Source organism: Podarcis raffonei, chromosome 16 (genome assembly GCF_027172205.1).
Source record: "Podarcis raffonei isolate rPodRaf1 chromosome 16, rPodRaf1.pri, whole genome shotgun sequence".
NCBI lineage: Eukaryota > Metazoa > Chordata > Lepidosauria > Squamata > Lacertidae > Podarcis > Podarcis raffonei.
This window is the reverse complement of record NC_070617.1, coordinates 17,971,011-17,987,918: the sequence shown is the minus strand read 5'-3', so window position 1 is coordinate 17,987,918 and position 16,908 is coordinate 17,971,011. Positions and strand designations below refer to the sequence as shown.

Genomic DNA, 16,908 nt, shown 5'->3' with positions numbered 1-16,908 from the left:
TCCTGCGTGCCGTCCTTGATCCGTCCTTATCTTCCAATGTTACTTACTGCGTTTACATACTCTTATTGAAGTAAATAGTATAACAGACCCTGAGGATTGCCACACCCTTTGCTACTGGTTTGGGAGTCTTCTCTTTCTAGAAGATCTCTCCCCTCCTGACTGGAATGAGACCCATGTAGGCTGTATCCACACAGCTGCTAAGCCCAGTCTAAAAACTCCCTCAGAAACTGCTCCTTTTATTTTTCTCCTCCCACTCTGCTTAGCACTCATTCAGAGAGGCTCCAGCCCTCTGGTGGAATTCTGAGGGACTGCATCACCAAACTCTGGTCTGGCTTTGCTGTCCACCACAGAGGTACTTAGCAGGGGTCAGCAAACTTTTTCCGCAGGGGGCCAGTCCACTGTCCCTCAGACCATGTGGTGGGCCGGACTATATTTTGAAGGGGGGGGGAATGAACGAATTCCTGTACCCCACAAATAACCCAGAGATGCAATTTAAATAAAAGGACACCTTCTACTCATGTAAAAACATGCTGGTTCCCAGACCGTCTGTGGGCCGGATTTAGAAAACTTCAGTGGGGGAGAGGGGAGGGTGGGGAAAAAGCTTTGCAGAGGGATCAAGAGGTGAGAAACTGGAGTCCGACAATATAAACTGAGAGCGTTTGCAGATGATCTAGTATTAACTTTACAAGAGCCAGACACTAGTACGAAAAGAGTTTTAGAGCTAATACAAGTATTTGGTCAAGTAGCAGGTTTTAAGCTGAACAAACAGAAAACGAAAGTATTGGATAAAAATCTAACAGTTGCTGAAAGAGAGAAGTTCCAGAGTGAAATTGGTTTAATGGTAGCAAAGAAAGTGAAATACCTGGGGATTAATCTGACATCTAAGAATGTGAACCTATTTAAAGATAACTATGAGAAATGTTGGACAGAAGTGAAGAAAGACCTAGAAATATGGTCAAATTTGAGACTTTCCTTGTTAGGCCGAATTGCTGTTATTAAGATGAATGTTTTGCCGAGAATGTTATTTTTGTTTCAAACACTGCAGATTGTGGATAGAATGGATTGTTTCAAGAGGTGGCAAAAAGATATATCTAGATTTGTCTGGCAGGGCAAAAAGCCCAGAATAAAATTTAAGATACTAACTGATGCAAAAGAAAGAGGGGGGTTTGCCCTGCCGGACTTAAAATTGTATTATGAATCAGCGGCTTTTTGCTGGCTGAAAAACTGGCTGCTTCTTGAAAACACAGACATTTTGGATTTGGAAGGGTTCAATAACAGATTTGGCTGGCATGCATATATATGGTATGACAAGGTTAAAATCCATCAAGGTTTTAAAAACCATATGGTTAGGAAAGCATTATATAATGTTTGGATTCGGTATAAAGATTTGTTGGAAAATAAAACCCCCAGGTGGTTGTCACCAATGGAAGCTAAGGAAGTGAAAAAACTAAATATGGAATCCAAATGGCCAAAATATTGGGAAATTATAGAGCATGAGGAGGGAAAAGTGAAATTGCAGAGTTATGAGAAATTGAAGTCTAAAGTAAGAGACTGGCTTCATTACTACCAGATAAATGAAGTCTTTAAACAGGACAGGAAAATTGGCTTCCAGGTGGAGAGGTCAAAATTAGAAACAGAGCTTTTGGAACCCAATACTAAGAATTTGTCAAGAATGTATAACTTGCTGTTGAAATGGAATACACAGGATGAGACGGTTAAATCAGCTATGATTAAATGGGCACAAGACATTGGTCATGACATTATGTTTGCTGACTGGGAACAGTTATGGACTACCGGTATAAAGTTTACGGCATGTAATGCCTTAAGAGAGAACATTATGAAAATGATTTATAGGTGGTACATGACCCCAGTCAAGCTTGCAAAAATTTATCATACGCCCAATAATAAATGTTGGAAATGTAAGGAAACTGAAGGTACTTTCTACCACCTTTGGTGGACGTGCCCAAGGATTAAGGTCTTCTGGGAAATGATTTATAATGAAATGAAAAAGGTGCTTAAATGCACTTTCGTGAAGAAACCAGAGGCCTTTCTCCTGAGCATGGTAGGCCAATTGGTGTCAAGGAAGGATAGGACGTTTTTTATGTATGCGACAACAGCAGCAAGAGTTCTTTTAGCAAAGTATTGGAAGACACAAGAGTTACCCACGTTGGAAGAATGGCAGACAAAGGTGATAGACTATATGGGACTGGCTGAGATGACCGGCAGAATCCGCGACCAAGGGAAAGAGACGGTGGAAGAAGATTGGAAGAAATTTAAAATTTATCTTAAGAACTGTTGTAAAATTAATGAGTGTTAAAATGTCATGGGTAATGCAAAATAGAATTGCAGTGACAAACAATTGGACAAGAGAAAAAGGATTTAAAGAAAGTGAATTATAAGTAATTGAAATTAGGGGTTGCTGGAAAGATTTAAAACAGGGATGCAGAAAAGGGAGGTATGGGGAAGTCGTTGAAAGAAGGTTTAAGAAAAAGTGGTTAAGAAATTATATGTGTTTATATGTTTGTTTGTTTTTGTATTGTTTTGTATTGTCTTTTAATATGTGTTGAAAAATTAATAAAAATTTATATATATAAAAAAAAGAGAAACTGGAGTCCGGTCCTTCTACAGGTTGTGAAAAGCAGGGTAGGGGGCGGGTAAAAGGTAAAGGTAAAGGGACCCCTGACCATTAGGTCCAGTCGTGACCGACTCTGGGGTTGCGACACTCATCTCGCTTTATTGGCTGAGGGAGCTGGAGTACAGCTTCTGGGTCATGTGGCCAGCATGACTAAGCCGCTTCTGGCGAACCAGAGCAGCGCACGAAAATGCTGTTTACCTTCCCGCTGGAGTGGTACCTATTTATCTACTTGCGCTTTGGCGTGCTTTCGAACTGCTAGGTTGGCAGGAGCTGGGACCGAGCAACGGGAGCTCACCCCGTCACAGGGATTCGAACCGCCGACCTTCTGATCGGCAAGTCCTAGGCTCTGTGGTTTAACCCACAGCACCACCCGCGTCCCTTATAGAGGGTGGGAGGCTGGCCCAAATCTGAAAACGCGATGCTCCTGTCCCTTAGAGCAGCTTGTTATTGGTCCTGGGGAAGGCTGAGAGGAGGTGGGGAGGGGAAATGGGGAACTTTCCTTGGGCGAAGCCAGTTTGAAGAAGAGTCTGCCTGCGCCCGGCAGGCAAGGAAAGCGGGTGGGAGTGGAAGCACCCAAACACAGATACGAGGCTTAACCTTTATTATTAGGAGGCATCCGGGGCGTAGGAGGTGGGGTGACAAACAGGCACACTGCAGGGGGCTCACCCTGCTGCCCCATGTGCAGCGACTCGTGCTGCCGCCACTGCCCACAGCAGATCACCACGCCCCCCCATGCAGCTCGCCCTGCCCCCTCCAGGTGCACGGCATGGCCGCTGCTCCGGGTGTCCGTGCAGCTAACTCCACCACTGACTGAAATTGTTGCCCTGAAGTGACGGGCGAGTTTCCAGGTCGGTGTAAAAATGCTCTGAAATGCTGCTGTTTGATTTATTATCCTCTCTTTGAGAGGCCTCTCCCCCCACTCTCTGTCTCCAAAGCCCTGGGCAGGGTTGAATCCTAAATATCGAGTTGTCCTACTCAGTACACTTACTCAGAAATGTATCCCATTGGTTTTAGAGTTTACTCACAAGTAAGGTGAAAGGGTCGCAGCTCACTGTAATTAATTATGCCAGGCATAGGCAAACTCGGCCTTCCAGCTGTTTTGGGAGTACAACTCCCATCATCCCTAGCTAACAGGACCTGTGGCCAGGGATGATGGGAACTGTAGTCTCAAAACATCTGGAGGGCCCCGAGTTTGCCTATGTCTGAGTTATGCTTTACCAGCCTTTTGCTACACTACTGCTAGTCGTAATCAAAACAAAAATAACAAGGTAAATTTGCTATAATCCCAGCAATAAATCTGTGTTTTTGTTTTAATTGTGGAGTTATATACAATGGCAAGGTCAATTTTATTCTGGTAAAGATATGTTGCTAGAAAGCTAATTACTTTGTACCAGGCTTCCTTTCAACATCTCATTAATTTGACTTTCTGCCTTATTACCTATGCACCTCTAGGAGCCATACAGCTCCGCTGCTTCTGGGACTCTCCTCTCCCTTTGGCCGTACCTGTCTGCAGCGGCGGAGGAAGCCCCTCGGGCACCTGGGGTGGCGTGTTCAGGAGCCTCCAGAGTCTGCCTGCTTCCTCCCACTCAACCGCCCTACATCTGGGGGAGAGGCAGCGGGCGGACCGTTTGGGCAGCGCAAAGCCTGCGAGACGCATGACTTGGGCGCACTGCAGGTGCCACGATGAGTGCTGCCCGGTATTTTGTCACCCCCTCAGTGGTGACACCCGGGACGGCTCCTTGCCTTCCTTGTCAGCTCCAGGCATCCTGCTGCCACTGGATAGAAAGACGGAGGGGGACAGAAAGAAGCAGCCTGCTGCAGATGGAAGGAAGTGCTGAGGAAGCAGGGGGAAAGGAGAGCAAATGGAGAAAGAGGAGCGGGGTGGGGTTGGGGGGAGAACGAATAAATGCTGGCCTGCAGCTTTATCTTGATCTCAGAATTAACACTGGCAACCTTCCATTTGGATTTCTGCAATGTGTTATGCAAGGAGTTGAATTCTGAAACTTCAGTTAGTACCAATAGTGACTCTTGGGACATAGATTGGCACTTGACAACAGATCCATATCTCATCTGGGCCTGGGTAGATCCCAGTCTGTTTTCAGGTGTGCACGTCTGATCTGAATAGGCCCACGTGCGGTGTTCCTTCAGGTATCATGGCCCTAATTTGTGAAGGGTATAGATACCCTTGGGACACGGGTGGCGCTGTGGGTTAAACCACAGAGCCGATCAGAAGGTCGGTGGTTCGAATCACTGCGACAGAGTGAGCTCCCATTGCTTGGTCCCAGCTCCTGCCAACCTAGCCAGAAGCGGCTTAGTCATGCTGGTCACATGACCCGGAAGCTGTACGCCGGCTCCCTCGACTAGTAAAGCGAGATGAGCGCCGCAACCCCAGAGTCAGCCACGACTAGACCTAATGGTCAGGGGTCCCTTTACCTTTTTTGTAGACACCCTTGCCCTTCCTAGCTGGACCTTAGGATGGTGGTTCCTTCTCTGGGAGCCCCCTGCAGATAGGGTGCAGCAGAGGGCTGCCCTGACCACCCACTTCTTAACACCTGCTTTTGATATACTGCTTGCACCTGTTTGTTCACTGACTTATTGGCCTGAATGACATTTCAAGGTTCTCCTTGGCAGCTCAGAGTTTGAATTCAAGTGATCAGAGGATGGTGAGATCCAACGGCATCTTCTTCCTTGTTGGCCTGATATGGAGAGAGCAGCATAATGTCTTGCCTTTTGTGTGTCCGGGTATCTGGGTTTGACTATAATTCTGTCTAATGTGGGTATAATGAAATGGACCCATTGCACTCCAAAGGACTTGTCTTAGCTTTTTGCACAGATGTTTCTCGTTGCTAAATCTTCAAACTCAAGCAGATATTATGTAGCAACATCTGCCTGGAGTTATGAAGTGACAATTTTGGGAGTTCACATTGAGAAAGAGAGAGAGAGAGGGAGGAAGGGATATTTATTTTTAATATCTTCTGCATATTCAAATTAACTTAATTTATTCTTCTACTTTAAATATATACTCTTTTGAAACTGCAGGTGGTTACAATAATCCTGCCAATGTTCTTATCTGTTTACAATGTGTCTGTAAATATTCAATCAACCATTTTTATTCTTTTATAAAAAGTTTGTTATCTGGGTTTTTTTTTCTGGTAAGTTTTGCCATTTCTGCATATTCCTTAAGTTTTCTGTATCCATTCTTCCTTTGCTGGGACTTCTACTTCTTTCAATTTTGGGGCAAGTAGCATTATTGCTGCTGTAGTAGCATACACGAACAAGTTTCTATACAGTTTAGGTAGTTCTGTCCCTATAATTCCCAAAAGAAAATCTTCTGGGCTTTTTATAAACATTATTTTAAACATCCTTTTCTATTCATGATATATCATTTCCCAGTAAGATTTAACCTTACTACAAGACCACCACATGATAAAAAGAACGGTCTTTCTCTTTACATTTCCAAGACTTATTTGATTTAGATTTATACATTTTTGCCATTTTTGCCAGTGGTTAGATACCATTGATAGATCATTTTCTCTTAAACCATAACATGCTGTAAATTTTATATCCATATTCCACAATCGTCCCCATGCTTCCATGTCTATATTATGGCCAATTTCTATTGCACAATGTATCATTGGGGATTTTACTTCCTCATCCTTTGTCTCCCATTCCAAGAATATTTTATACATTATAGACAGCACTTTTACATTCCATTCCAACAGGTCTCTCTCCAGTTGTGATATTTGTTCCTCAGACCGTTGTAGCCTATCTTTCTTAAATACTCCATTCAAATGATGATATTGTATCCTTGTTGTTAGTTTTCCTGATAATTCCTTATTTTTTATAAATTTATACTTTCCTCCCACTTGTTTTAATAATTTTTTGTAAGTTGTGATCCTTTTATGTGAACCGCCCTGAGACCTCTGGGTATAGGGTGGTATATAAATTCAATTATTATGAATAATAATAATATTCTTTTTCTTTACCTCTATAATTTCCAACATTGAGAGCCAAAGAGGTTCCCCTCTAATAAATGCTTCTATTTATCCCATATTCTATACAATTCCCCCCCTAAATATATATGATTTATAAAAAATCAAAATTGGAAACTGAACTGTTAGAACCCAAAACTAAAACACTTTCAAGAATGTATAACTTGCTGCTAAAATGGAATACGCGGGATGAAACGGTTAAATCTGCAATGATTAAATGGGCACAAGATATCGGTCATAACATTATGTTTGCTGACTGGGAACAGTTGTGGACCACAGGGATGAAATTTACGGCATGTAATGCCTTAAGAGAGAATATTATGAAAATGATATACAGGTGGTACATGACACCAGTCAAGCTTGCAAAAATCTATCATTTGCCCGATAATAAATGTTGGAAATGTAAAGAAAATGAAGGTACATTTTTTCATCTTTGGTGGACGTGCCCAAAGATTAAGGCTTTCTGGGAGATGATATATAATGAAATGAAAAAAGTATTTAAATATACCTTCCTGAAGAAGCCAGAGGCCTTTCTCTTGGGCATAGTCGGCCAATTGGTACCAAAGAAGGATAGAACTTTCTTTATGTATGCAACAACAGCAGCAAGAATACTTATTGCAAAGTATTGGAAGACACAAGAGCTACCCACCCTGGAAGAGTGGCAGATGAAGATGATGGACTATATGGAATTGGCGGAAATGACTGGCAGAATCCGAGACTTGGGAGAAGAGGCGGTGGAGGAAGACTGGAAGAAATTTAAAGACTATCTTCAGAAATATTGTAAAATTAATGAATGTTAAAATGTTGTTTGGATTGGCAATAAGTGGTATTTAGCAACAAAAGTTAACAAGAATATGCAAAAATGAATTGATAAATGGATGAAAATTTAGAGTTATAATATGCTACGATATAGAGTTAAGATAAATGAAAGAGGGTAAGGATCTGCTGAATTGATTATGTAATTGGGAATACAAAAAGTGGAGGTGTGAGGAGGTCAAGGAAACAAGCAAATGAGCTTAAAGATATCAAAAAATGGATTTGTTTTTTAATTTTTTTCCTATCTATTTGTTCTTTGTATTTTGTATTTTCTTTTTTTTCTATGTATTTTTGTATTTTTTGTATTTTTTAATTTCCTTCTTTTTCTTTGTTTTTTTTCCTTTTTTATTCTGTAAATCTCTGTTTTTTGTAAAACTCTAATAAATATCTTATAAAAAAAAAGAGGTTCCCCTCTAATAAATGCTTCTATTTATCCCATATTCTATACAATTCCCCCCCCCTAATTATATAATTTATAAATCCTTTATGTACTTTCACCTTTTCATACCATAATGAAGCGTGCCAACCAAAAATATTATCATGGCCTTCTAAGTCTAGAATATGTGAATTCTCTAATGTTATCCATTCCTTCAACCAAGAAAGTCAGGATGCTTCCATTTTGTATCATTGCAGCAAATGACCAATGGGTCCAACAGCAGAGGAAGCTTTTATAAATAAATGAGTGAACTAAATCCCATTGTATTTCAACTCCCCTCTTTGTATCAGTTCAGCAAGAGGTCATCAATGGGTCCAACAGTAGAGGAAGCAGAGGAAGCTTTTATAAATAAATAAATGGACTTTATAAAGGAAAAGTGGAGTTATATGAGCAATAGACTGGGTGGGATTGGCTCCCATTGGTCAGCCTGCACAGCGCCAAACCTCTTTCCTCACCACACTGTTCTGGAAAGTTGCAGTGACCCTCCTGTTGGGAGGATGCCATTGCAGTGTCGTGCCAGCCAGCCCCTCCTGCATCGTTGTGCCGCCCCTTTTAATTATCCCTGATAAACTCCTCAGGGAGGGAAGAGGCACAATGATTTTGTGTGGGAGGGCACGCACACTCCTATGCACACCTTCCCTTGGGAGGAGAAGATAGGCAAATTCACACCCACCAATGCGTATCCACACCCTGTGCGAGGAACAACAGTGTCTTTCAGGAATCCAGGATAGCTGCAATGTCTTACTGGATTATTAAACGATTTCTTTTCTTCTCAACTGAGAATTACATGGGTTGGCCTAGGCTGTTCTTTTCCACATGGCATAGATTGTTCTCCTATAAAAGCCACCAGCGTTGGCCAAGGCGAAGTCCTTGTCTCTGTGCCTCTGAGTTGAAGGGAAATGGCGTTTGGTGAAACTCTGTGGATGCTGATATTATATACAACTATTTTCATTCATTTCTTGCTGTTAGTGTGGGGAGTTTCTTATCGTCTTACCAGGACCCACCTGCCTCGAGGACTGTCCTATCGCCTAATAATACTGCTTCACGATTTCGTAGTGGGATATGGATTGGCACTAGTAAGTTTATTTTACATATATCATGGGGATGAAGACACCTCTATAAAAGGGGCTGCAACCCGTTAGAGTCAATAAAATAATTGAGAATAATTCTTTTTAAAAATGCTAATTAATCTGAAAATATTGAAACCAATCTGATACCCATTCTTGAATTTCTTCTACCTTTTTCATTTTACATGCATTACCAGAAAAACACGGTAAGTACCCCAATTCTCTTGAATGTTTAATTTCCTTAGTGCACTGGCTTCAATAGGAGATAATCATAAAAGTGATTTCCGTTCAAGTAAATTTTGATATCTGGTCAAAAAATTTTTATCTCCCGCCCTCTGCTGCCCACTACTTTCTTTCTCTTATAAAAATAAATCACCAAGCTGCTTTATTGCTTCCCGTACCTTAACCACATTTTTCATGAGTCTTTGCATGAACAATACCATATCATCCGCAAATGCCCTTCATTTGTAAGTTTGAAGACTCACTTGGAGGCTTCGTATATCATTGTTTCCTTGCCAATAATGCATTTTTATTATAAAATTCTGTTTACTGTTTGCAAATCACTCTGTATATAATGTATTTATTCCTCTCACAAATTTCTCCCTGAACCCCATTTTATCTAGTAATTCCCGCCCCCAACTCCAAGAAGCATTACACTGGTCAACAACAAATTTGTTGTCTGCATTTTTTCAGTTGATTTAGGACGAATCTGATGCGCTGAATCCAAAAATCACATTGGTTTTGCTCAATCAGGTCAGGTTTTCAGCTATAGCCACATGTCGGTTTTTTACCTTTTTGTTCACATGTACCCTTGTGTGGAGCATTTTAGAAGAAGTTGGTGGGGGTGAAATGCCATGTCGAATAACTGTTTTGATTGGAAATGATTCTTTTAATGACAATAAGTATTCAGGTCCGATAGTTCTGGGTGATTATGTCAAAAAGGGATCAGTTTGAAGTCATAAAACCTCAAAATCTTCCATAAATTGGTGCGGCTGGGATCAACAGAAAGAACCGGAGCAGCCTCAAGCATCCTGATCTTCAATCAGCACGTCGTCCTGTAGCTCATTGTGATGAAATTCCAGTGCATATCTTCGGAGAACTTCCTGACATTAGTGACGAAGATGCCTCCAGTGTTGAAGGACATGAAGAAGTGGTTCTTGAAGATGATGCTCCACATCCATTTCCCCAAAAGGAGTTGAATGATCTAGTTCACAACCTCAGCTTGTCAAAGGACTCTGCTGAACTGTTGGCATCCTGATTGAAGGAAAAAACCTCCTCTTTGACAGTGCTTGCATCAGCTTCTTCCGCAACAGGCATCAAGAGTACCTCCGTTTTTTCTCGGAAGAGAAGGACTTGGTGTACTGTGCAGATATTGCGCAGCTTCTGCTCAAGCTTGGAGTGCCACAGTACAAACCCAAAGATTGGAGACTGTTCATTGACAGCAGCAAGCGATCACTGAAATGTGTTCTGCTACACAACAGCAACCAGTTTGCCTCTATACCCCTGGCTCACTCGAGTACACTGAAGGAGAACTATGAAGCGGTGAAGTATGTGCTGGAGAAAATTGGTTATGATCAGCATAAGTGGTTTATTTGTGTTGACCTGAAGATGGTGAACTTTTTGTTGGGACAACAATCTGGCTTCACCAAGTACCCATGTTTTCTGTGCATGTGGGATAGTAGGGACCGTGCTCAGCATTACACGAAGAAGGACTGGCCTGTGCGGGAGGAATTGGTGCCTTGCAAAAAAAGGAACGTCATCAATGACCCTCTGGTGGACAGAGACAGAATACTCTTCCCACCGCTGCACATCAAGCTTGGTTTAATCAAGCAGTTCACCAAGGCTCTGGACTAGGATGGTGACTGCTTCACTTACTTGTGCCAGGCTTTTCCAGGATTGACCATGGAGAAGTTGAAAGCTGGCATCTTTGACGGTCCTCAGATCTGTCAGCTCATCAGAGATTCAGAGTTTGGGGTGTCAATGAACGAAGTGGAACTGGAAGCGTGGAAGGCATTTGTTCTGGTAGTGAAGAACTTTCTTGGCAACAATAAGGCCAGAAACTACGCAGAACTTGTCAACAACATGCTGACTGCTTTCAGAAACCTGGGCTGCAACATGAGCGTCAAGATGCACTACCTATTTTCACATATGGACCGGTTTCCTCAGAAACTGGGTTCAATGAGTGACGAGCAGGGGGAGAGATTCCATCAGGACATGAAAGAGATGGAGACCAGGTATCAGGGTCGCTGGGACGCAGTCATGATGGCTGACTACTGCTGCACTCTGAAGAGAGACCTCCCTGCCGCTGAGCATTCCAGGAGTTCCAAGAAACGAATGTTCAAGCCCTGAAGTTCGAAAAATGGTGAAGCAACATGCAATTTACGTGTACTTACCTTTATCAATGCCCACCATTCAGTTTACAGTAAACCTAACCTGATGGAGAGAAACGGATGCCATTTCCTGATTCAGCAGTGCAAAAATACCCTAAATCAGTTGTAGAAATCTAGACAACATTCAAAAAGTAAAAAATTGTTGCCCAGTGAATTATCAAACGCTTTCTCTGCATCTAGAAAAATCATGGGTAATTGCTAATCTTTTCTTTTTTCAAAATATTCAGTAGCATTTAATACAATTGCAACATTATCTTTTAACCACCTCATCGGCAGAAATGCTGTCTGGTCTTCATGTATTAAGTTTCCTAACACTTGTTTGAGTCTTCTTGCTAATATTGCTGCAAACCATTTATAATTACAATTAAACAAAGTAATAGGTCTATAATTATTGACTTGGGCTGGGTCATGATCTTGTTTTGCTATCAACGTGATATTGGCATACTCATAATAATACTAATTTTATTATTTGTATCCCGCCCATCTGATTGGGTTTACCCAGCCACTCTGGGCAGCTTACAGCATATATAAGCATAATAAAACATCAAACATTAACAAACAGAATATCTTATACAGACTAAAATAAACCTATAAATCAATATATAATAATAACAATAATACCCAAATTAAAATAGCTGCCAATCCCAACAAGACATTTAACCAACCCCAACCCAACAAAAACAAAACAGGGGAACTAAAATTAAAGATTTTAAAACTTTTTAGCCAGTTGCCACATCCCAAGAGTTGTTCCAGCAATGGCCCTCTGGCCTCCCAGGATCCCCTTTTATCTGTTCAAGGTGAGTCTGCGCCCTGCCCCCTAGGCCAAGGGGAAATGGGCCTTTCAGCAGGGAAGGGTCTTCCAAGTATCAGGTATCTCACCCTGTGTCAAAGTACTGGTCATGATCATTTCTAAAGGCTGGATTAGACGGTCCCAAAATACTTTTTTAAGTATTAAAAAATTGCAAGTGGAAAAATATCTAATGCTAATTATGCATGCTAAATGTTTTGTTTTAAACAGGCAGGAATTCTGGAAAAAATGGGCATCTGCCATAGATATTCCATAATCAGGGCCATGTGCCTATTCATTCCGATAATGAAGGACTCCAAACTGATCATAAAGGACCTGGTTTTTGATGGGGTGCCTGTGAGGGTGTACTGGCCCAAGACATCACCTGCTGGGAACAGGAAAGGAATCATCTTTCTTCATGGAGGTGCTGCGGTGGCTGGAAACATCCGTAAGTTCTGTGAAATGTGTTTGAAATGGTTAACTGTACAGTAGAACTTCTATTTACAACCGCCACCACTCGCGGACGTTCTACGTTGCGACCATGACAAACCTGGAAGTAACGGGCAGGTTTGCTGCCGTTCACACCTGCACAGAAGTGGGCAATTGTCGCCCATGCCTGCGCACAATGGCGCCTCTCCCAGCGACCCGTTTCGCCATAAGGACAGGCCTCCGGAACGGACTGTGGTCGCTAGTAGAGGTTCCACTGTATTGTTAGAAGAGAATTTGTCATTGTAATTTAATGTAAAGATCCTGAAATGTTTGCCGTGGACGGGGGTGGGGTGGGGGTGATTTGTGCAGCCTATACATGGTTGTTGTTGTTGTTTTCTACAATCAAGTAGCATATATATTTTATGAAATAATAATAATAATAATAATAATAATAATAATAATAATAATAATATATTTATACCCCACCCATCTGGCTGGGTTTCCTTAGCTACTCTGGGCAGCTTCCAATAAAATATTAAAATACAATAGTCCTTCAGATATTAAAAGCTTCCCTAAACAGGGCTGCCTTCAGATGCCTCCAAAAAATATGGTAGGTGGTTTTTTCCTTTGACATCTGGTGGGATGGCATTCCACAGGGTGGGCACTACTACAGAGAAGGGCCTCTGCCTGGTTCCCTGTAACTTCACTTCTTGCAGTGAGGGAACTGCAAGAAGGCCCTCGGCGCTGGACCTCAGTGTTGGGGCAGAAAGATGGGGGTGGAGACGCTCCTTCAGGTATACTGGACGGAGGCCGTTAAGGGCTTTAAAGGTCAGCACCAACACTTTGAATTGTGCTCGGAAACGTACTGGGAGCCAATATAGGTCTTTCAAGACCGGTGCTATGTGTTCTTGGCGGCTGCCGCATTCTGGATTATTTGTAGTTTTCAGGTCACCTTGAAAGGTAGCCCCACATAGAGCGCATTGCCGTAGTCCAAGCAGGAGATAACTAGAGCATGTACCACTCTGGCGAGACAGTCTGCGGGCAGGTAGGGTCTCAGCCTGCATTCCAGATGGAGCTGGTAAACAGTTGCCCTGGACACAGAATTGACCTGTGCCTCCATGGACATTAAAAACAGACATTTATGACACAGCAATATTAGTCATATCCAGTCCTTTTTTTCTAGAAAGAGAGGTGCCAGTACTCACCATGAAGTTGTTAAGGTAAGTGCCACACTTTTAAACAACAACAACAACAAAGAGGTGCCGGTACTGCATACCCTTGTGTACCCCCTGGAGGGGAAAGCATTGGTCATATCTGTTAATTTCAACAGGTCTACTTTCAGTAGGACTAACTCACAGTGGATTCAACTCACAGTGATTTCAAGGAAATTTGTAATGGAGAGTAACAAATAATTGCTCACAGCAGGCAGTGTGTGATGTGTTTCCCCCCCCTAGGAACCTCTGAAATGATCTGCCGTTCCATTGCCCACCAAACTGACTCAGTGGTTATGTGTGCTGAGTAAGTATCTTCTTGCTTGTTGTAGCAGAAAAAAAGAGTATTTCCCCTCAGTTTCTAACCCTTCCACATGAGCCCAGAAAAAAGCTGATTTTGCCAACATAGTGGATTTGCCAACCTTTAGAATGGGTGTTCACCTTTGTATTTTGATTTTTATGCCTTTGGACTCAACCCCTCTGGCTTTAATGATAAGAAGAGCTCTGCTGGATCAGGCCATTAAACTACTTTTACAGAAAACCACCACATCAACCTATAAAAAGCCATTAGGATTCTTCTCCTAAGGCAAAATGGCCCTGTGGTTGAGAGGGAAAGTGCAGCTGGAGTTACGGTGAACTTCTCTTTGGCAAATAAGCTCAGGCTGTTCCCAACTGTCCCGTCAGTCACACTTACCATCCAATGAGAGCAGTGGTACATTGGGCAATGGGAGACGTGTCATTTGCCAGGGCTTCAGAGCCCTTTACAAGGCAAGCCTTCCCGACAGTAATGGACATCATCTCTCCCAATGGCTGCCCTCACTGCCTTAATGCACCTTTAGTGCATGATCTGAAGCCTCCTGGCCAAGGTGGGTGAACTGGAGTTCTTGGCCTTAAGGCCATATGGTTTAAAGTGGGCAGAAAGAGTGGGAAGCACTGATCTCAGGAAGGCATGGTGGGACATACTGGAGGTGATTCAGAACTGGGGTTGTTTTCCTGAGATGGAAAATGAAATCGAGGAAACATTCAAAATATAGAAGTTGGTTATATTAGGCATGTCATGTGGAAAGTGGCCTAGGGAAATGTGTTTGTCGCTCTCTCTGAACTCTAGAACATGTGGACATTCAATGAAGCTGAATGCTAGAAGATTCAGATAAAAGAAAGTACTTATCCATACAGTGCAAAGTTAAACTATGGAACTAATTCCCACAGAAAGCAGAGATAGCTTCCAATGTGGATGGCTTTGAAAAGGGATTAAATAATTGGGCAGAGTATAAGGCTACCAGTGGCTCCTAGCTATGCTGGCTATAGTCTGCCTCTATGGTCGGAATCAGATTTGACCAGCGGCCACTGAGAATGGGATGCCGAACTAGCATTATATTTGGGTGCAGAGCATCAGGCACAGGGGCTGAATGCTGCACTCTGGGCCACTTCATTTCCCCTCTGACCCCAGACCCCACCCCTGCACCATTGCCCCTCTTTTGCACCATCCTTGAGTGGCATCTGACTAGTGTGAATGTGTCTTGCTTGCTTGGTTGGAGGGTAGAGAAAGGTGTGTGGCTGTGTGTAGGAACCAACCTACTTGTCCAGCGGGAAAGTTCGCATTTGCTTTCCATTTTGCTCTCTGGTCCCACCCACAGCTGACATGTGGCCCCCAGGAAGGTTGCATAGAAGGGAATGTGGCCCTAGGGGTGCCACCCTTGCAATATGCCATTGCAGGAAAATGCTGCAAAGTGTATGATGTGTTATGTACTGAAGTTCTCACCCTGGGCCAGCAGGGGAATACTGTAGATAGTTATGCAAATGAAGGATCAAAAGTCATGTTCAGTGATTGGATAGTTTGTATGCAAATGAAGGATTGAAAGTGATGTTCAGTGATTGGCTAGTTACAGAAAATGGTTACTGTTGCATTCTAGTGGAGCTCTATATAAGCAGGCTGACCGAGCTCCTCAGTTCAGTTCTGTTCCAGCTTACAAATAAAGAGCTGCTTTGGAAGAATCACTGTGTCATCTGATATGTTCGCCCACGACTTAACATGATGAATGCTGATGACATCTTGCCTTCTCTTTAGGTATCGCTTAGCTCCTGAGCATCCGTATCCAGTCCCTGTACTGGACTGTTTAACTGCTGTAATATACTTTATGAAAAATGCAAAGGAATATGGAGTGGACCCCAGCCGCATTGCCATTGCTGGGGAGAGTAGCGGAGGCACTTTTACTGCAGCCATTTGCCAAGAACTGGTGACCAGAGAGGACCTCCCAAGAGTGCGAGCTCAGGTCCTCATTTACCCATTCCTCCAAGGAATGGACTTCAATCTGCCATCCTATCAGCAAAACCATTCAGTTCCTCCTATGTTCCGGAAAAGAACTGTCAAAGTTGGTTTGACATATCTCACTGGGAAGACAATGAATGTAGATGGAGTTCTGAAAGGTGCCCATGTCCCTCCTGATTTGAGAGAGAAATACCAAAAATGGATCAGTGCTGATAACATTCCAGAAGAATTTAAAGCTAGGGGCTATGTTCCTGTAGAACCTGCTCCATTTTCAGAAGAACTTTATGAACAAGTTAAAAGAGGTACTGAGACAATGTTTGCCCCCCTTCTAGCAGAGGATGACATAATCCGCCAGCTCCCAGAGACTTTCATTCTAACCTGTGAATATGATGGATTCCGGGATGATGGGCTGTTGTACAAGAAGCGGCTAGAGGACAATGGTGTGCCAGTGACATGGTATCATGTTCAAGATGGATACCACGGAGTAATGGCCTTGGCTGGTTGGGGGCCACTTGCATTTCTGAGCACACAGAAATGTTTGCAGAGTGTAATACAGTTCTTAAAAGGTTTATAGAAATGAATGCCCTTCTTTGCCTTCCAATGGCTGTCTTGTCAAATGCTTTTTATTGATTTTTTACAATCAACATTTTGTGTCGTCTTATTTACACTGCGTAAGTTCACGCCCAGACTTCCTTCCTTCCCTGCTTCGGTTTTCTTAATTTATATCTTCTCTTGCAGATTCTTATTTACCCTCTATACACATCACAGGATTTATGTTGACAATTGGAAATAAATTGATATATTGTAGCGAAGAAGAAGGTGTAGAAGACATGCCCCCCCCTTCCGTATCAGTCCCCCATTCGGAGATAGATTTGC

At 42.6% G+C, this 16,908-nt stretch overlaps 1 protein-coding gene across 1 annotated transcript; it reads left to right on the top strand.

Annotated features, from left to right (window-relative positions):
* Positions 1–8,741: 8,741 nt before the first annotated feature.
* Positions 8,742–16,614, top strand: LOC128404451 (arylacetamide deacetylase-like 4). The gene is made up of 4 exons (XM_053370116.1): positions 8,742–8,955; positions 12,355–12,571; positions 14,007–14,070; positions 15,832–16,614. Exons 1-4 carry the CDS (start codon positions 8,779–8,781, stop codon positions 16,604–16,606), a joined length of 1,233 nt encoding a protein of 410 aa, XP_053226091.1. The 5' UTR covers positions 8,742–8,778; the 3' UTR covers positions 16,607–16,614.
* Positions 16,615–16,908: the final 294 nt, after the last annotated feature.